Consider the following 21,018-nt stretch of genomic DNA (forward strand, 5'->3'; position numbering starts at 1 on the left):
GTAGCTTTTATTTCGCTTGTACAAAGGTCTTATTCACAGATAATAATAGTCATTCCTGAATAGTGATGAGGTAAATATTGCAACCTTCATTCTCATCTTTGACTTTTTGAACAGGAAAAGAGTGAAAAGCTAGTGCTGGAGGAAACTGCATATGAAGAAATCGAAAGGGATTTTCAGGAGGTTCTCAATGAACTTTCAGGGGACAAAAGTTTGGAGAAATTTAGGGTTGAATATGAGAAGCTTCATGCTGTCATGAAAAAGTCTTATGACAATGAAAAGCGTCTGATGGCCAAGTGCAGAGAGCTGAACGCAGAGATCGTGGTTAATTCCGCGAAGGTCGCCACTGCCCTGAAGCTCTCTCAGGATGATCAGACCACCATCGCATCCCTGAAGAAGGTCAGTCATCTTCTAGAAAAGGAACCATGGCGAGCTGCCATAAATGCATCCCATCTTTAAAACATGATCCTTTCATTATATTGGCAGCTCTGGACTGTAGTAAAAGAGTTATTAAGTAAAAATTTATATGACTTATGTATTCATTAAGCCTAGGGAATAATGGAAATTTTGAAAATTTTATGAAAAATAACGAAAAATTTCATTTTCAAAGAAAATAATTTGCTTGAGTGAATTTCACTATGTAGAAAATAATGTAAAACCTTACTGACTTGGTTCTAGGAAATACTGGGTTAGCAAAAACATTTGGCCATAAGTAAGTGCAATATTAGGAGTCTCAGTATCTCTTGTTTGAAGAAAGATAAGTATTTAAATACCTATGATGATAGCTTGTTAAAGATATTTTCATATTCCTATTTTTTCCAATATTTTGGGAGAGATTACTTTGAGAATTTTCAGATGGTAGTTTTTATGATCTTTTCTCTTATCACCCTTTTGCTTTTGCAATGATTGTCCCAGTTTCTCATAATGGAAGAATAGGGGTTCAGTCTGGAGGAGTGGTTATTGAGGAAGTATGGCTTTATTTTACACTTTATTTTTTCATCCTTAAGTATGTTACATTGTTTTGAAGGTGAAACACAAACGTTCCTTGTAGATTGTCAGGTGATAAGAGGTGAAGATATTTTATTTTATAATTGAAACCCTAGTGCTGAAAAATAATCACAGAATGTTTAGATAATTCCCTTGATATCATACAGTTAAACATAACCCAATTTTTTCAGTGTCTCTCTCTCTATTGTTATTTTCTTTTAATCTTTGCAGGAATACCAATATAAGAAGGCTTTAAATCGTTTTATGATGAGAACTCCCTCCCACTTTTTATTGTAAATTAACAAACTGAAAATTAAAGTCATGAATTGACTAAAATATAACTGGTGAAATTGCTTCAGACAGAACTTCATATAATCATATTTTCATTTAAATATCTTTCTTTTGTTTTGCTGAAAATAGTACATATGGTTGCTGCAGAAAAAAAATCCCATGAACTGACATTTTGTTTTGAATCACTAAATTATGTGCTGCAGTTACCCAAGAATCATCTCTTTCTAATGTAAGGGATGAATTTATTTAATTAAATACTTCCACTCATTTTATTCCTTGTCATATAAAAGTAAAATATTTTCACCTTAAACATGTAGATTCTTATTTGTGTAAAAGGGCTCACATCCCACTTGATGAAATTTTGCAAGAAAATTAAGTGGCAGGGCAAAACTCAAGTCTGTTGCAACATTTACTGTCCTTCATCCATGTACTATAAAGCCTGTGATTCTCTTTTAAGTATTTCTGTTAGTATTCCACATTGCATTCAGAATAGTATTGCTTTTCCCCTATAAGCATTCAATAAGAAGGCCTAGGCTTGGGTTTCTGGAAATGGGAATTATCAAGGCTGTTGTGTACAATTAGGTGACAGTCAAGGTCTCGTTTCTATGGATGGCTCTAAAGTTCACATTGGCATCCAGGAGCTCACTTAGGGCCTGAGGGCAAAACATATTTTTAATATAGAATCTATGAAGAGCTTCACATTTAGGACTTGGATCCAAGACCATCCCTTTTTTTCTTTTTTTTTTCTATAAAATATCTGGACTTGGAAAGCACATAAACTTTCATTTTAGATTTTGTAAACATATCTTAACATCTTTATTAGAAATAATCCTACTAATTCTAGCAACTCTTGCAGTATGTGAACCCTGTAACTACATTCACCTACACAAGAGGAAATATCCTTTGCCAGTTTCCATCTTTAAAACAGCTCTTCAGTATTGACTAACTCATGCCAAACAATGCAGTAAGTCAATATACATTTAATACATACTGTATAAGGTATAATCTTCTGTCCCTATAAATAACTTCTATATTGTACTTGTTTTATTATTCTATTTATTCAATTTATGTTGCATCTGGAACCTGGTTTGGTTTTTCTCACTGACATCCGATGGCTCATCTAGGAAATTGAAAAGGCCTGGAAGATGGTGGATTCAGCCTATGATAAAGAGCAGAAGGCAAAGGAGACGATTCTTGCCCTGAAAGAGGAAATAGTGAACCTAACCAAACTAGTCGAGCAAGGGTCTGGACTGTCCATGGACCAAGATAGCAAGTAGGTCATTTTACTTTTGCAGAGACCTCCTTCTTCAACAGACAGCCTGGGGCTTGCTGGTTCTTTGTGAATATGAGACACTCCCTTGTTGGGTTCCCAGAGATAGTTTCTTGTCTATTACTGTTTTTCTTTTTAATACTCCCTTTTTCCACACCCAAGAACTTCATTTTTTTTCTTTTTAAAATAAAGATATTCTTTTTTAAAAAACATTTATTTATTTATTTGGCTGCTCTGGGTCTTGGTTGCAACATGTGAACTCTTTAGCTCTGGCATGTGGGAACTGGTTTGCTGACCAGGGATCAAACCTGGACTGCCTGCATTGGGAGTGCAGAGTCTTAGCCACTGGACCACCAGGGAAGTCCGCTCAGGACTAATTTGTGGTTATGTAAAACTTCTCGCTCTATAAAGTCAGTGAAACAGTTTGAAAATTAGTAAAGATTTTAAGTTTATTTCTATGAAACTTGTATGGAATGGAAATGGCTGACTTTCTACTCAGGTTCCCAGCGCCTCCCAAACGTCCTTTGACCCATGAGTAGCCATACCACTATCCTTTCTACTTCCTCAGGTTCTAGGCCAGAAAATACTTTGCTCTTGACACCTGTTACCCCTCCATCCCTTAAAGTTTTATCTTGTCGACTCAGTTGATTCTTGTTGACTTCTAAGCATCACTTCATTCTTCCCCTCCTCTCCATCACCACTGGGTCCCCCATTCTCTGCAGGATTTGGCAGCAGACTCCTAACTGTTCTCTCTGCCTTCAAGGAGACATCTCCCCTCTTTACCATCTTTCATACTACCCTTATGCTTCTCAAACATGTACTGTATGCTTCCATCGCCAACACGTTGCACCCTCGACAACTACCCATTTCCAGAGGATAAAGACCAAAGTCTTGAACATACAAAGCCCTTCGTAGATCTGCCCCAGTCAGCCTGGCTAGACTCACATCGAGCAGCACCATGCTTGCCCACGTCTCTGTGCATTTGGCCATACTGTTTCCCATGCCACGGATCTCTTTTCTTCCCTTCTCCACACAGTAAACAACTGTTCATCCTTCAAGACCCATCTTAAACACCATCTTAATTTTATCAGCCTCACCTTCTCTATTCCAGCCTCGTCCCTAGCCCCAGACCTAATGACCAGGCAGAGGAGTCATTGTGTTCCCTGTTTTCCATAGGACCCAATAGTTCATGCTTGTGTGCCCAGTCGTGTCTGACTCTCTGTGACTCCATGGACTGTAGCCTGTCAGGCTCCTCTGTCCATGGGTTTATCCTGGCAAGAATACTAGAGTGGGCTGCCATTTCTTCCTCCAGGGGATCTTCCCCATCCGGGAATTGAACCCACGTCTCCTGTGGCTCCTGCACTGGCGGGCAGATCCTTTACCACCCGAGCCAGGTGGGAACCCTGTCATAGGACCCAATGTTTCCCTCAAAGATGGCACTTATCATGTTGTACTTAAATGATTTGCACTTCTCTGCCCATTAAGCTGTAAACTCCTCGAAGGAAGAAAGCTATCTTGACCTTTCCTCTACAAACCTAGCACTCTGCAGGGCATGCAAAACCTTGCATTAATTAATGAATCAGGAATGAGCATGCACTTCCTTAGGCATCCTTGACAATGTTTACCTGCTGTTTAGGTTTCCTATGCTTTCTAGATACATTTCTCCAATGTTGATAGATAGTTCTAAATGCAGGAGAGAATAGGAGAAATAAACAGAAGATGTGGTGTTCATAATGACTCTGTTTTCTTGTTAAAGAAGTCACATACAACCAGAGTAGCTACTGAAGAGCAGCATGAGGGAGCTGATTTCGTTAGGAGGAGTTTTAATGAGAATTAGAACATGGTGAGTAGCAGAGCTGATGAAAGAATCCAGCTTGCATTTTATCTTCCACAGTGTACTTAGATGTAGCGGTCTATCTTTGCAGTAACCTTAGAATTCCAGGTCATCTTTTTGGAGAAGAGTTTGCGATTTTGAGGGTTCCTTATTAAACAATCATATCAAAGGATGGTCAATACATATTATCCAATCACTGTGCTTCCAGTAGTCATTTGATGACTGTCAGCTACAAGCATCTTAAATGCAAGTTCTTAGCTCTAAAGTAGCTGCCTTGTTCTAGATGAATTCTGCTGTAGTGGTCTTATCAGACACAGTTTTTCTACTTTCAAAATGCTAATTCTGAAGAAAGTCATGCCAAACCATATGTAATTGTTTTTGAAATGCTGAGGTAACTGGTTTACAATTTATATCAACAAATATTACCGCATACCCTCCCAAAAGGCTTCCCAGGTGGTAAAGAACCTGCCTGCCAGTGCAGGAGACATAAGAGATGCTGGTTCAATCTCTGGGTCGGGAAGATCCCCTGGAGGAGGGCATGGCAGCCCACTCCAGTATTCTTACCTGGAGAATCCCGTGGACAGAGGAACCTGGCAGGCTGCAGTCCATAGTGTTGCACAGAGTCAGACACAACTCTAGTGACCTGACAGGCATGCACGCACCCTCCCAAAACTGGCATCACTAGTCATTCTCCAAATTTTGTTCTTGGGAACGTTTTATGTGGTATGTCCTTTTGGGAGAAATAAATCTCATGAGTGAATGAATAAAAAACTGACAATGTGTATTGTTTGCTTAAGTTTTTGCTTCATTTTAGACCTTATAGCTGTGTTTATAGCTCTCCAGTGAATATATTAAGCAAATAATTTCCTAAATTGACATCTCCTTAGGGTTAATTACAAGAGCTAACAATAGCTCTTGTTAACTATAGTTTTATTGTAACCGATTCAAATACAACAGGAATATGGGAAGTCAGAAGTAAAAATCAGCCTGTCAGCTCTTCCACTTTAAACTTCATTCCTCAGAGATAACTGGTTATCAGTTTGGTGCCTAATCTTGATTTCTATAAAAATGCCTATAGCACACACACATGGACTGTAATTACTTAAAAACAAGAAAAGGGATCATATTCATATTATTACTGGAATGTCTTCTTTTTCCAGTTAACAACTCACAAATAGCTCCCATGTCAGAGATAAAGATCTCTCTTTCACACTTGAATAGTGTTGATCCTTGACCGGAAGTCTTTCCCAGGAAAATGACTTCAGAGGATGATAAACAGGATCTCTGAACAGATGGCTGTGGCTGTTAAGTCTGACTCCTATGTTCTTCTTTCATAGTATCCGGGATTTGCTGAAGTTCAAAGAAGAAGTGACAAAAGAGCGAGACCAGCTGTTGTCAGAAGTGGTGAAATTACGAGAGTGCTTAGCTCAGACCATTGAACAGCAGCAAGAAATGGAGCGGTCCAGGGAAGAGGCAGAGCAGGCCATCAGCCAGGTCTGTTCTGAACACGGAGAGAAAGACGAAGAAACATCACCTTCCAGAAGAAGCTTTCGTCCTTCTCCAGTCTCCCTTCCCATCTTGTTCCTCTCTCTGATTTACCCCCTGTTCCCCAGATGAAGCATCCATGGTTCTGCTTGTTTCTCTGCTTTGTTTTTGCAAGAGCAGTTTTACTTGAGTCATTCTTCTCAATAGTCTTTGCCTGAGAAGTCACCAGGACAGGGCACTGCTTACATTTCTGGCCCAAGAAGGTGTCCTCTGTGACAGCCAGGATGCCCTGCCTCTGGGGATGGTGGAAGCAGTTCCCCTGGCCTTTCTCCTTGTTGAGGAAGCCACCTAGCTGAATCCTTCCGTACACTTTGCTATAAAGCCAGAGGTCAAATAGATAGTATACAAGTGCAAGCTTCAGGAGAATAACAGGAGATTCCTTGGAGCGTGAGATAATGACTTTTCATAGAACTTGGCCATCATGATAAAACTATACAGTACTGTGTTTAGCAATATCCAGGACTCATGGAAAACACATTTTCATATTTAGGGTAGCTGGCTGCATTTTATTTTGTTTCTGTCGATGGAGAGTTGGATGAATTCTTTCCATGTTTGACCTCCCTAGAACTCTGGGCTTCCATATTTAACTGGACTTTATACCTTTCTTTGTGGATTTGTTCCCACCATCAGGGTATACATTTGGTGCCGAGGCTCTGAAAAACAATACAGAATATTCATGAAAAGTCTGAACATTGGGGTTCAAAGATGACTCTCCTACAGGAGAAATACTACTAAAATATCACTGCCCTGAAAATATCCGAGAGAGGGAGAAACTCAGCTTGTTGACACTCATCCTAGAGAGGGGCTCATCTCTTTCCCGCCTGTCCTTTCTATGCCCGTAGTTCCAACAAGAAATCCAGCAACGTCAGAATGAAGCTTCACGGGAGACCCGGAAGAAAGAAAAACTAGAGAAGGAGCTCAGGCAGATTCAGACGGACATGGACAGCAGGCAGACGGAAATCAAGGCGCTGCAGCAGTACGTGCAGAAGAGCAAGGAGGAACTTCAGAGGCTGGAGCAGCAGCTGAAAGAGCAGAAGGTGGGCTGGGCAGGGCTGCGCCGTGGGGCCTGGCCAAAGGTGATGCTTGAACTTCCTCTGGAAAGCGGCAAATCCCTTCACTATGGGTGCTGATGGATGTTGGTAACACTCACGTAGCACTGTGTTTGGTCTTTGAATGACTCTGATGGTAGAGATGTCCTCTTCTGTCCCATGCCCGCTCCTCCCCCCGCCCATACTCCAACAAGTTAATCTCTTTTTACCATTTTACTGATGAATAACATAACACATAGAACAGTGTATAAGTCACAGGTGTACAGCTTGGTGAATTTTCTGCCCTTGAAGTCATCTTGGTCATCTGTATCCAGCCTGGGAGAAACAGCACTGCAGGAGCCTGCTCGTTTTGTGGCCCCTCCCAATCACTCTCTCCCACAAAGGTCAGCTCTCTTCCGAGTTCTGAGCAGACATTAGTTTTGCCTGCTTCTGTACTTTACAGAAAGGAAATCATTCAGGAAGGACTCTTTGGTGTCTAGTGTCTTTCTCCTCATATCGTGTTTGTGAGATTCATTTATGTTATTGTCACAGTTATAGAACCACACTGTCTAATGTGGTAGCTAACCGCATACGGCTATTTACATCTAAATTATTTAAAATCAAATCAAGTAAAAAATTCGGTTCCTTAGTCGCACCATTTCAAGTGCTCATAGCCACATGGGACTAGTAGATACGCAGAACAGAGAACATTTAGTTCATTGCAGAAAGTTCTACTGGACAGAGCATTCCAGCCTGTAAATATAACATGATTTATTTTTAACATGCTTATTTTTAAGTTTCAAGTTTGGAAAACCACACACAGTCTTTATGCATTCTAAATATGCTTTTCTAACATTTCCTCTCTAGTAACAGTTTAAGGTAACACAAATAGTAATCTGTCTTTTCTAATTTCTTAAAGAACCAATTCATGTAATTGAAAAAAGCCATTTCTTGAAAGTATGTTCTTTTCAGAAGTTTCCAAACTATTTTTCAAGCCATCCAGCATTTTTCTACTTAAAAAATTAGATATTAGAGCACATTCATTTGTCAGTTGCTTTATTAATTTTACATAAAGCCAGAAATCAAGTAAATAATATATGATGTGCATATACATGAGAAAAATATGAGGCTTTCTTTGAGCATGAAAACCTTTCTTTGAGAGGTTTTTGGTCTTCATAAAACAATAGTCAGGACCCATGGAAAAGCTTATTTAGTCTTTATTGATGGAAAGTTGGATGGATTCTTTCTGTGTTTAACTTTTGCTTGAATGGAAGTTATTGGAATAAGTGTTTTCTAAACTATCTTCCCCCCCTTTTCCCCCCTTTAACCTTTTTGATATGCCTTCATCTCCCCAGTATTTTCCCAATAGAAATGACCTCCCAAAATATGTGTGTTTATAAATATGTATTTATGAAACCGTATCTTCTTAGGATAGTCAAAGTAAGGAAGAGGAAAATCAAACTGACTCTGAAGTCAGGCAGTTATAAATCATTCCACTACTGTTCTATAGTTTTGACTTAAGTTGGATTAAGGAGAATTGTCTCTTGTGTTGGTGTTTAGTGAAAGGTTCTGTTCACAAAAGTATCATAGGCATGTTAATGCAGGATTTGCTTCTGAAGATGTAGCTTCTGAGCCCCATAGCTGATAAAGTCTGCTTGAATCTCTAGCTCATTTGCAATGATTATAGCAATTGTTGCGTTTGTGAAGCCTGCCAAATGGCAAACAGGCATTAAAATATTTATCCACCACCTGTGAACAAGGCTTCCCAAGGCTCCCAGAAAAAAAAAAATTATGCTCTCTGTGTTATTCATTAGAAGGCATCATTTCCCTCAGCCATATACCAGTCATCATATTTGAGTGCATTTGTGCTTTCACTGAGGAGCAAGAACCATTTCTGCAAAGATGAGAAAATGGGTGGTTGCCTTGCCTGTCCCAGGAAGTCTGCCTGGCCTCCTGTGTGGGTTTGTAGCCCCTGTAAAAGCATTAACCAGCTTGTCCTGCATCTTTCAGATACTCAATGAGAGAGCCGCAAAGGAGCTGGAGCAGTTTCAGATGAGAAATGCTAAACTGCAGCAAGAGAATGAACAGCACAGTTTGGTTTGTGAGCAGCTATCCCAAGAAAACCAGCAGAAGGCGTTGGAGCTCAAAGTAAACACTGAGTGACATATCTGTTCCTTTGGCGCGCCCTTTTTCATTCCCTAGTAGTATAAATACAGGTTGATTGATGCTGTTGGGAGCCCTTGGTTGCATAATCTACGTTAGCGTTGGTCCATCAGAGGCAGGTGTAAACCTGCAGTGATTGCTTTATGCCCAGAAGCAGTTTAATATAACAGCGTCCATTCTTATAACATTGCAAAGCTGATTCTTGGTCATATGATTATGCAGATATTTTCCAAAGCGAGCTCAGATATTCATTTCTGTAGTTCAGCCTTGCAAGTAACCAGCTGCCCAGAGCTAGAAACCATTTACACATGTGAGTGACAAAGAAGTCAGATTATATTTCACTGCTTGTATGGAATGGGAGGGGTGGGGGATGGACTGGTACTGTTTGGTGTCTACTCTTAGGACTGCAGAATCATGATTTTCACTTCTGTCCAGCGTAAATTTCAAGAATGGTCTCCCTTGACTGAAGATCGCTTGCAAATTAAGTTTGGATAACCGTTTTATACTTGGATACATATTGTCTGCCTACATGCTTAGCAGAGTGGCTTTATGTTTATCAGCAGTTCTGAAAAATCATAAGCCTTATTCTAGTATTGTTAGAATACTGGGCAATGACTAACCACAAAAATACATTGATTCTAGTAGTAAATCTTAACAGTTTTTGTGTCACAGCCCCTTTTGGGAATCTGATAAAAGCATGTGTGTGCATGTATACACACATACATACATATACACACTTACTAATATTTGTACATCTTATATATTATTTTGCATGCAGTCTTAGAAATTTACAGAATTTTTTCTGAAGTATCACTATGAGGTCTAGATTGATAACTACTGATTTAGAACATTTTATTTTTTAATTGAAAGGGATCTTAGATGAACTAATTTGGACCCCACAGGATCTGAGGCTGAGGAACATTTAAGCAGTCCAGAAAGGCTTGACTCACTGTTCTTTATGAGAATGCTCCAAATTAAAGCAGAAATGAAATGACTACCGAAGGCAAAATAATGTATTAGCCCCTAAGGTGAAATTAAAGTAAAAATACTTAAGTCAATAATTCTCTCCTTTGGTAATGTGCGTGGGGCACGTTGAAAGATGGAGTATTTTGTTATCAGATCCTAAACCTCTGGGATTCTGTTTCTAGCAGTGCTCTGAACATAATATGCCCAGCTAAGTGCAGTCTCTTCACTGTCAAAACTGGGGATAATTGCTAGTCTTTATTTGCAGAAAATCAACTAGTTTCTAAGAATGGCAAATTTAAAAAAAAGTTCATAAAGCTTGAACTCCAGAGACAAAAATGTGGTGCTTTAAGCTAGAATTGCCATTTTGATACCTTTTGATATTGTGTAGACTTGCTCATTAATGCCACCCTGTCCTCCTGTCCATATGGACAGTCATAGACTAGCGTACTCTGCAGAAGTAGATGTTTTTCTGGAATTCTCTTGTTTTTTTATGATCCGACAGATGTTGACAATTTGATCTCTGGTTCCTCTGCATTTTCTAAATCCAGCTTGTACATTTGAAAGTTCTCAATTCACATACTGTTGAAGCCTAGCTTGAAGGATTTTGGGCATTACTTTACTAGCGTGTGAGATGAGTGCAATTGTGCAGTAATTTGAGCATTCTTTGGCATTGCCCCTCTTTGGGATTGGAAAGGAAACATGTTTTCCAGTCCTGTGGCCACTGCTGAGTTTTCCAAATTTGCTGGCATATTGAGTGCAGTACTTTCACAGCATCATCTTTTAGGATTTGAAATAGCTCGACTGGAATTCCATTGTCTCCACTAGCTTTGTTCGTAGTGACTCTTCCTAAGGACTGCTTGACTTCATACTCTAGGCTGTCTGGTTCTAGGTGAGTGATCATACCATCAGATTATCTTGGTTGTGAAGATCTTTTTTGTGTAGTTCTTCTGTGTATTCTTGCCACCTCTTCTTAATATCTTCTGCTTCTGATAGGTCCACACCATTCCTGTCCTTTGTTGTGTCCATCTTTGCATGAAATATTCCTTTGGTATCTCTAATTTTCTTGAAGCAATCTCTAGTCTTTCCCATTGTATGATTTTCCTCTATTTCTTTGAAATTGTTCACTTAAAAAGACTTTCTTATCCTCCTTACTGTTCTTTGGAATTCTGTATTCAGGGTGTATCTTTCCTTTTCTCCTTTGCCTTTCATTTCTCTTCTTTTCACAGCTGTTTGTAAGGCCTCCTCAGACAACCACTTTGCCTTTTTGCATTTCTTTTTCTGGGGGATGGTTTTGATCTCTGCCTCCTGTGCTGTGTTACAAACCTCTGTCCATAGTTCTACAGGCACTCTGTCTATCAGGTCTAATTCTTTGAATCTATTTGCCACTTCCACTGTACAATCATAAGGGATTTGATATAGATCATACTTGAATGGCCTAGTGGTTTTCCCTACTTTCTTCCATTTAAGTCTGAATTTGCAATAAGGAGTTCATGAGCTGAGCCACAGTCAGCTCCTGGTCTTGTTTTTTGCTGACTGTATAGAGCTTCTCTATCTTTGGCTACAAAGAATATAATCAATCTGATTTTGGTATTTACCATCTGGTGATACCCATGTGTAGAGTTGTCTTGTGTTGTTGGAAGAGAGTGTTTGCTATGACCAGTGCATTCTCTTGGCAAAACTGTTAGCCTTTGGCCTGCTTCATTCTGTACTCCAAGGCCAAACTTGCCTGTTACTCCAGGTATCTCTTGACTTCCTACTTTTGCATTCCAGTCCCCTATGATGAAAAGGACATCTTTTTATTGGTGTTAGTTCTAGAAGGTCTTGCAGGTCTTCATATAATTGTTCAACTTCTGCTTTTCCGGCATTAGTGGTTAGGGCGTAGGCTTGGATTCCTGTGATGCTGAATGATTTGCTTTGGAAAGGAACCGAGATCATCCTGTTGTTTTTGAGACTGCACTCAAGTACTGCATTTTGGACTCTTTTGTTGACTATGAGGGCTACTCCATTTCTTCTAAGGGATTTTTGCCTACAGTAGTAGATATGATGATCATCTGAATCAAATTGCGAAAATCCATTGAATCATAGAAAAAGCACAAGAATTCCAGAAAAACATCTACTTCTGTTTCATTGATTATGCTAAAGCCTTTGACTATATGGATCACAACAAACTGTGGAAAATTCTTAGACGTCTTACCTGCTTCCTGAGAAACCTGTATGCAGGTCAAGAAACAACAGTTAGAAACAGACATGGAACAATGGACTGGTTCCAATTGGAAAAGGATTACGTCAAGGCTGTATATTGTCACCCTGCTTATTTAACTTAAATGCAGAGTACATCATACAAAATGTCAGGCTGAATGAAGCACAAGCTGGAATCAAGATTGCCAGGAGAAATATCAATAACCTCAGATATGCAGATAACACTGCCCTTATGGCAGAAAGCGAAGGTGAACTAAAGAGCCTCTTGATGAAGGTTAAAGAGGAGAGTGAAAAAGCTGGCTTAAAACTCAACATTCGAAAAAATGAAGATCATGGCTTTCAGTCCCATCACTTCATGGCAATAGATGGGGAAACAATGGAAACAGTGACAGACTATTTTTTGGGGCTCCAAAATCACTGCATGTGGTGACTGCAGCCATGAAATTAAAAGACACTTGCTCCTTGGAAGAAAAGCTATGACAGACCTAGACAGTGTATTAAAAAGCAGAGACATTACTTTGCTAACAAAGGTCCATCTAGTCAAAGCTATGGTTTTTCCAGCAGTCATGTAAGAATGTAAGAGCTGGACAATAAAAAAGGCTGAGTGCTGAAGGATTGATGCTTTCAGAGTGTGATGATTTCAGAGTCCTTTGGAGAGCAAGGAGATCAAACCAGTCAATCTTAAAGAAAATCAGCCCTGAATATCATTGGAAGGACTGATACTGAAGCTGAAGCTCTAATACTTCATCAAGTATTCGCCTGATGCAAAGAGCTGACTCATTGGAAAATACCCTGTTGCTGCGAAGGATTGAAGGCAGGAGAAGGGGACGACAGAGGATGAGATGGTTGGATGGCATCACTGACTCAATGGACGTGAGTTTGAGCAAACTCTGGGAAATAGTGAAGGACAGGGAAGCCTGGGATGCTGCAGTCCATGAGGTTGCAAAGTGTCAGACATGACTGAGCTACTGAACAACAAGACTAATGTACTCTGAGGAAGGGGATAGTGACTTTTCTATTGTATGTAGTTGTTCCACAGTGGCAATGTGGATCCAAAAGACCAATATTTTACAGCATGTTAATAACCTACAAGAGAGATCACTTTGTGAGTCTGAAAGTTGGTAATCAATACAACATTTGTACACAAATTTCACACATTTATGATGCATACAGCTCGGCATTCTTATATTATTTGATTCAATGATTCAATGGTATCTTGAGACATCAGGTGTCTTTTTCATTGTTTTTAGCTCATTTAACAATATATTTCATTCAGAGGCTAGAGTTTTTCAATTTCTCTCAAAAACTACACAGTGTGTGTTTTGATTTAATCCCACAAAATAATTCTGCACTGACCTAGAAAGAATGTTCTATTGATTCTGAGTTTACCATCATCCAGTCACCAATCCTTTACTGACCAAGTATCCCTGGTAATCCTCTCTCACTAATTACAGGCCAAAGAGGAAGAAGTCCATCAGATGCGCCTTGACATTGGGAAGCTCAACAAAATCAGAGAACAAATCCATAAGAAATTGCACCAGATTGAAGATCAAAAGGGAGAAGTGGAACAGCACAAGGAAACCCTGAAAAATCAGATCTTGGGACTAGAGAGAGGTAAACCAAGAATCATTTTGTGTTTTGTTTTTATTAGACAATAAGCAATTTCACTGGTGAATTATGTCTTTTGACAACTCCATCTATGTAAGCACAAACCATGCAAAATGAATTCAGTGAAGCAACATTGAAACTAGTAAGTAGATAATATGGAGGAGACATCACTTTGTATACCTTGAACTTTCTTACCTTAAAAAACTCTTCAACGGATTATATTGAGCCCAAAGTATTGCTCAGTATTTGTCAATGAAGTAAGTAACAGCAGGAGACATAAGAGACACTGGTTTGATCCCTGGGTTGGGAAGATCCTCTGCCCGAGCAAATGGCGACACACTTCAATATTCTTCCCTGGAGAATCCCGTGGACAGAGGAGCCTGGCAGGCTATGGTCCATAGGGTCACAAAGACTCAGACACTACTGAAGTGACTTAGCACACACGTATACTCTTAAGTCTGGGTTCTACATAATCTTTCTTTCAGTTTTCTTTTTCACAGAAGATGCAGGAAAAATGAAACTTGAATATTCCCCATGAGCAGTATATGAGACAATAGTGTACCCAGAATCAGCAAGACAAAAATAAATGGCTTCCAACTCCTTTCCTCTTATGGCAAATCCCTATTCTACCCAACTATCACTTTGACCTGTGGAAAGAAAATTTAAGTGCCACCAGAGGCCAGGTAGTATAGAAACATCGTTAAGGATACAGACTCTGAAGTCAGGTGTGCCTCAGTTCAGATCCCACCTCCCTCTCATTTAGCTTTTGGGGATGAAATGGCTAATATCGAAAGGACAGTGCCTCGCACGTAGTAAGTGCTTACTAAATGTCATCTATTATTATCCAAATATACTACTGCTTATAAAAATAATGAGAGAATGCTATCCCCTCCTGAAAAAGAATATAATTAAAAATATGGTATATACTAGTTAAATATGGTGTGGTAGAAACAGCTCAGAGACTTGGAGACAGAGGGATCAGGATTTGACTTCTGACTGCGACAGAAAATGTGAGGCAGGAACACCTCACTGAACTCAGCCATAACTCACTGACTGAGATGACATACCCAGAAGCATAAACATGTACATTGCCTCCCTAAAAGTTAAGTAGAATCTAGATCTTGAGATAAGATTATTAGAAATATTTGTCACTAAAGTCTTTGAGAAGTGCCAATATATTTCCTTCTAAGACATCGGAAACAATCTTTTACTGAGGCACAGTTGCAGTTGATATTGATCATTTCTCCATTTATGTACTCATTCAATAAATTGAGTCCAGACTGTGTGCAGGCATTATGTTAGGCATTGGGTGCCTGGAGCTTCCTGCCCTCAGGATGCTTACAGTGCAGCATGAGTTTATAATCTAGTATCTTCAATGACAGATACACACACACAAAGATAGAACTGGCAGAGCACATTTTGTGATTGGCTTAGTGAATTTCAAAAGCATTCCCATATTAAAATTTCTGTATTTTTTATAGGCAATAGTTTTAAGTTGCCTGCAGAAAAAATTTCTCCATTAAGTATTGACCCTGATTCTTCATTTTTAAATCATGTTTAAAGAAGTCATTGTGCTCTCTCTTCTGCTTATTTTGTGGATCTCGTTAGCATTGTTATTTCTTCTTAGGGAGCACTTCCTTTTGATGTGCCCTATCAGACGGTGGCATTGCACATAATGGTTAGGAGCACGAGGCCCCCATATGTTATGATTTCCTGCCACAAAATCCAAGAAGTGAACTGAAAAATTGCCAGAACTAACAGGAGTTCAACAGGGTGGCAGGTTATAAAAGAAATATATAGATATCAATGGCTTTCTTTCCTACAAAGAATCAGTTACAATGTATGATGGAAGACCCCTCTTTCACAATAGCAACTAAAGTAATAAAATATCTATGAATAAAGTTACCAAAATATCTGTAAGACCTATATATATAAAACACTACAGAATTCTTTTGAGGGGTATAAAAGAAGACTTGAAAAATGGACCAATACACCAAGTTCCTGGATGAGAAAACTCAATATGGTATAGATATAAATCTGTCCAAATTAATCTGCACACTTAATATTTCCAATAAAAATTTCAGAGAGTTATGTTGCTTGGGACTTCAAAACTGATTCTAGGGTTCCTCCAGAAGAATAAACAGGTGACAATAGCCATAAAATTCTGGAAAAGAAGAGTGAGAAGGGAGCTTTAGCCTATACCGGGTGTTTAAATGTACTATAAAGCTTTAGTAGTCAAATAGTTTAGTGAAAATGTGTGAATAAACAGATCAATGGAAAGGACTGGAAAGGCTACAAAAAGACCCGTGATTATCACCTAAGATAAAGGTGTTGTTTCATACCAGTGTGCAGTATGGATTATTAAGAAAATGATAGTAAGACAATAAACTACTGTTTGGGAAAAAAGTTAAGGTCAAATATAGGAACAGTAAAGCCAAGATGGAGAGATTTAATGAAATTAAAACTATTTGTTGTTGTTGTTGTTTTATAGCGACAAAAGACTCTATTGCTGTTTAGTTGCTAAGTCGTGTCCGACTCTTTTGTGACTCCATGGATTGTAGCCTGCGAGGTTCCTCTGTCCATGGGATTTCTCAGGCAAGAATACTGGAGTGGGTTGCCATTTTCTTCTCCAAGGGATCCTCTCGACCCAGGGATTGAACCCGTGCCTCCTGCATTGGCAGGAGGATTCTTTACCACTGAGCCACCAGAGAAGCCCCCAAAGGCTCTGTATAAGAAGACAAATTGACTAAAATATTGCCAAAGAGTTAGTATCATCATTATTAATATACATAAGGTGCTCTTTCAAATTCACAGAAAGGTAAATAATCCATGAGAAAAATGGGCAGAGGGCTAGTGTGGGCAATTTGAAAACAGAAAACAAATAATTGATCATGAAACATGAGAAAGTAGTCGACCTCACTACCAATCAAAGATATGTGAATTAAATATAGACATACTGGTTTAGGAAAAGCCATCAGGTTGTCAAAGATCAAGGAGAATGGTAATAACAGTTCTAGTTTGGGTGTGGATTTAAACTGCTATTAATTTTTGGAGAGAAATTCGGCAGCTGGAGAAAAAGGTCTTTAAAAAGAAAATCACTTTTGATTTAAGGACTTCCTCTCCTAGATGACCAAATGAGCAGGAACTTTCATAAGATTATTGCTTATAATTGCAAAACAAAAAAATAAAAAGAAGCAATTTAAATGTTAAGATAAGGATTGGCTTAATAAACATTTTTATACAGTGAAATATGAAGTCTTTAAATGTTCTGATGTAGATATGCATTTATATTAGAGAGAGGCATTTATTTATATTGGTTAGTTATAAAAACAAGTTACAAGACTGTGTGTTATGGCTCCATCTTGGTGTATGTGGTGTATAAATATATTTATATACACACATGTATTTGCATAGGAAAATGTCAGGAAAGAGACACATCAAAATCTTAAGTAGATTCCGATTTTTTAAAATAAATTTGTTTAATTGAAGGATAATTGCTTTACAGTATTGTGTTGTGTTGGTTTCTGCCAAATATTAACATGAATCAGCCGCAGGTATACATATGTCCCCTCCTAGATTCTGATTTAAAAAAAAAAAATTTTCCCTTTAGTTTATTTTTTTGGCATTGTTTATTTTCCAATTTCTTCCTGTGTTTCTAATTACTTGTATAATAAAAAATATTTCAGGAGAGCAAGGACTTTGGGGGCTTCCCTAGCATCAAAGTGGTAAAGAATCTGCCTGCCAGTGAAGGAGACCTGGGTTTGATCCCTGGGTCAGGAAGATCCCCTGGAGAAGGAAGTGGCAACCTATTCCAGTATTCTTGCCTGGGAAATCCTATGTCTGGAGGAGCCTGGAGGGCTACAGTCCATGGGGTCACAAAAGAGTCGGACACAACTTAAAAGGACTAAATAATTAGGACTTTTTGGAGTCAGAAAGACCAAACTCCCAGCCTTAGCCCTGTCACCTCTTGGGTGCATACCCTTGGTGTATGGGTCTCTAAGCCTCAGTTTCCATCTCTTTTGTGGGATGGAAAGACTTATCTCACTGAGTTATAATGAAGATCACGTACCACTCAACAGAAAGCAGTTTTATAGCTACAGATAAATATATAAAGCAGTTTTCATGTCACTTTGGCAGATTCTTTCTTGGCAGGCTCTCTTTATATTTATTATTGTTTTTCTCTCTGGTGATTTAGAGGTGGAGGCCTCAAAGAAACAAGCAGAACTTGATAAGAAAGCAATGGATGAGCTTCTGAGAGAAAGGGACATATTGAATAAGGTGCGTTTGTTACAGTAACACTGGTGAATAAATGTCTTTCTTTAGTGCTATAATATCTGCCTATAACCGGTTGCAGGGGAAAGAAAACTCTGAGCCAAACAAAAGTAGATTAGAACTAATAATAGTGCTCAATTGTCCTCTACGCAGCTGTCCACATCCACGTTCACTGGCTGTGAATTGAAACCACAGTATCACCTGTGAGCACAAAGGCACTTTGAAGAATTATCGTATAAACTAGCAGGGGATTGCAGAGTCTTGTGGTTTCTGTTCCTATTGCTGGTGTCTTATTTGGCATCTAAGCAGTTGACCAAGATTTCTGATTTTAATATCTATAATTTGCAATTTTGTGCCAATCCAGAAAATACAAGTGAGTTCTAATTAACTTTTAGGTGTTTAAAGGATGGCCGGTTGGCCATACCAAGAGTCTCTAACCTTTCCTCCATCTTTTCCGGAGTGTTGGAGGCCTTGGTTTCTGCTTTTGGTGCTTATACCTCCTAGTCTTTGAGCCCAATATGGTCCAAAGCTGTGGGAGAGGCTGGGGGGAGCTTGAAGCTTACAGACCCCGCCCACACCCCCCTTTCCTCTCTTAGCCCCTTCCAGAGGATTACCTCCATTGACAGTCACTCTGAGGAGATAACTACATTCACAGGTCTAGGCTACGTGTTCCTGCTCAAGAATTCCCTCCAGGGAGAATGAAGCATGAGCAATGTGCCAGGTGTAGAGTAGGGAGGCTGCTTCCACAGCAGACAGCTTGCTGGATTTTGGTTAGGAGAGCTTCATCTTATCAAAGTAGATACAGCCTATATTCATTCATTTCAATTTTTTATTACTTTAATATTTCTTTAGGTTTCCCAGAAATGAATAAATGTTAACAAAGTAGATTATCCTGTAGCTTAGAGCAGACTATTTAGGGAATCTTAGAGAAGAGTAGAAGATTAAGTATCTTTACATGCTGAGCACTCCTTCAGAAAGTCATTAATTTTTTTTTTGCATAATCCTAGAACTGTGCCTTTATTCCATAAATTTATAAATAACATAAATATATAAATAATATAATAAAAATAATATAAATACTATTGTTGGAGTTAAATTTAAAAAAAATTTTTTGTAACATATACAACATTTAATCCATTTGTATTTTGTATGTTCTGGTAAATCGCCTTTGGATTTTCTGCCGCAGTAGGACACCCAGCACTTTAATTTTACACCTATTTGTTTAATTTGACTACATCAGCTTCGTCTTGAGGGCAGGTACTTTTTAAACTTTTTTTGTCTTTCCTAGCCATTGCATCCTTAGTGCCTGACAGAGCGCCTGCTCCTCTGCAGGTGTGCAGACAACCTTTGTTGATAATACGTCCTTTCCTCACTGACTTGGAATGCCACCTTCATTGAATGAATGAGTGACATAGTTCTGACAGGCAGCAATGTTCATGTATTTGGTTCTCTCAGTGTCATGTTGAAGGGACTTTATCTTTCATAGAGCGAATGTTTAATTCAGTACTTGAAAGTAAAGTTGACCTTTTCCATTTTTCTGTGTCGTCATCCGACCAAGGTTTCATGTCCTTTTTTTTTTTTTAAACCAGTTTATATTCCAGTGGTTTTCAGTCCTGACTGCAGGTCTGTTTTGGTTAGAGATTTGGGAAGGGATTACGAAGTGCCTCATGGAACCCAGGGGGCTTTCCAGGTCGCTCAGTGGTAAGGAACCCACCTGCCAGTGTAGAAGATATGAGTTTGATCCCTGGGTTGGGAAGATCCCCTGGAGAAGGAAATGGCAACCTTCTCCAGTATTCTTGCCTGGAATATCCTGTGGATAGAGGAACCTGGCAGGCTACAGTCCATGAGTTCACAAAGAGTCAGACACGACTTAGCAACTAAACAGCAACATAGAACCTAAGGATACATCTGGGCCTCGGGAAGATGAAAACCTGGCCTTTCACTCTTGGGAGGCGCAGAAAGCCCTCTCCCTCCACCACTAGACTTCCAGCTGAGCCATAGCTTCATTTCTGTCTTTCAGTAAAATCATCTCTCTCTCTCTGTTTCCCTGTCCAAATGGCAGAAAAAAGCTATCACCAATAAACAGCTCCTGAGTTTACATCTTCTGCTGAGTTACAAAAATCTAGAGGCTCTATTTCGGAAGTCGCTGAGTCCATTCAGCTGTGGCTCTAGAATCAGACATGCTGTGGTCCATCATGAGAGTTGCTCTGCATCCATTCTGTGCTCCAGAGGAGCAACCTGACTTCTTGCGCAGCCAAACCAAGGCGCTTCCATTGCAGTAACACCAGAAACCACCAGGGCAGCTTCCCCCCTCCCCGCCTAAAATGCAGGTGCCAGAGTCCCATCCCAGATCCACGGAATCTCTGGAGTTGGGATGTGAGCATCTGTGTATGTTTTTTTTTAAACCAGGTTAATTCTTTTTTAATGTAGTAAAATACACAGAAAACAAAATTTGCCATTAGTGACATTTTGTACATTCACAATGTTGTGTAGAACATCGTGAATCTAGTTCCAGAACATTTTCATCACCCAAAAGGAAACCCTGTACTTGTCAGGCAGTCACACCCCACTTTCCCCTCCTCCCATCCTTGGAAGTTACTCATCTGCTTTCTGTTTCTGTGGGTTTGACCATTCTGGATATTTATATAACTGGAGTCATACCGTATGTGACTTCTTATGTCTGACATCTTTCACTCAGGATAATATTTTCAAGCTTCAACCATGTCGTAGTGTCTACTTCATTCCTTTTTATGGATGAGTAGCACTGTATGGATATAGCACATTTTGTTTATTTATTCATCCAGTTGATGAACATTTGGGTTGTTTTCCCCTTTTGCCTTTTATAAATAGTGCTGCTG

At 39.2% G+C, this 21,018-nt stretch overlaps 1 protein-coding gene across 1 annotated transcript in view; it reads left to right on the forward strand.

Moving 5' to 3' along the window:
* Positions 1-21,018, forward strand: part of CFAP58 (cilia and flagella associated protein 58) — a 112,561-nt gene that overhangs the window by 8,744 nt on the left and 82,799 nt on the right. The window contains exons 2-8 of the mRNA XM_040254390.1: positions 115-396; positions 2,400-2,548; positions 5,717-5,873; positions 6,767-6,961; positions 8,963-9,100; positions 13,735-13,894; positions 18,084-18,166. Of these exons, the coding sequence (XP_040110324.1) occupies positions 115-396; positions 2,400-2,548; positions 5,717-5,873; positions 6,767-6,961; positions 8,963-9,100; positions 13,735-13,894; positions 18,084-18,166 (1,164 nt within the window). The remainder of the gene's footprint in view (positions 1-114; positions 397-2,399; positions 2,549-5,716; positions 5,874-6,766; positions 6,962-8,962; positions 9,101-13,734; positions 13,895-18,083; positions 18,167-21,018) is intronic.

The sequence above is a fragment of the Oryx dammah genome, unplaced genomic scaffold, assembly GCF_014754425.2.
Source record: "Oryx dammah isolate SB20612 unplaced genomic scaffold, SCBI_Odam_1.1 HiC_scaffold_14, whole genome shotgun sequence".
Classification (NCBI taxonomy): domain Eukaryota; kingdom Metazoa; phylum Chordata; class Mammalia; order Artiodactyla; family Bovidae; genus Oryx; species Oryx dammah.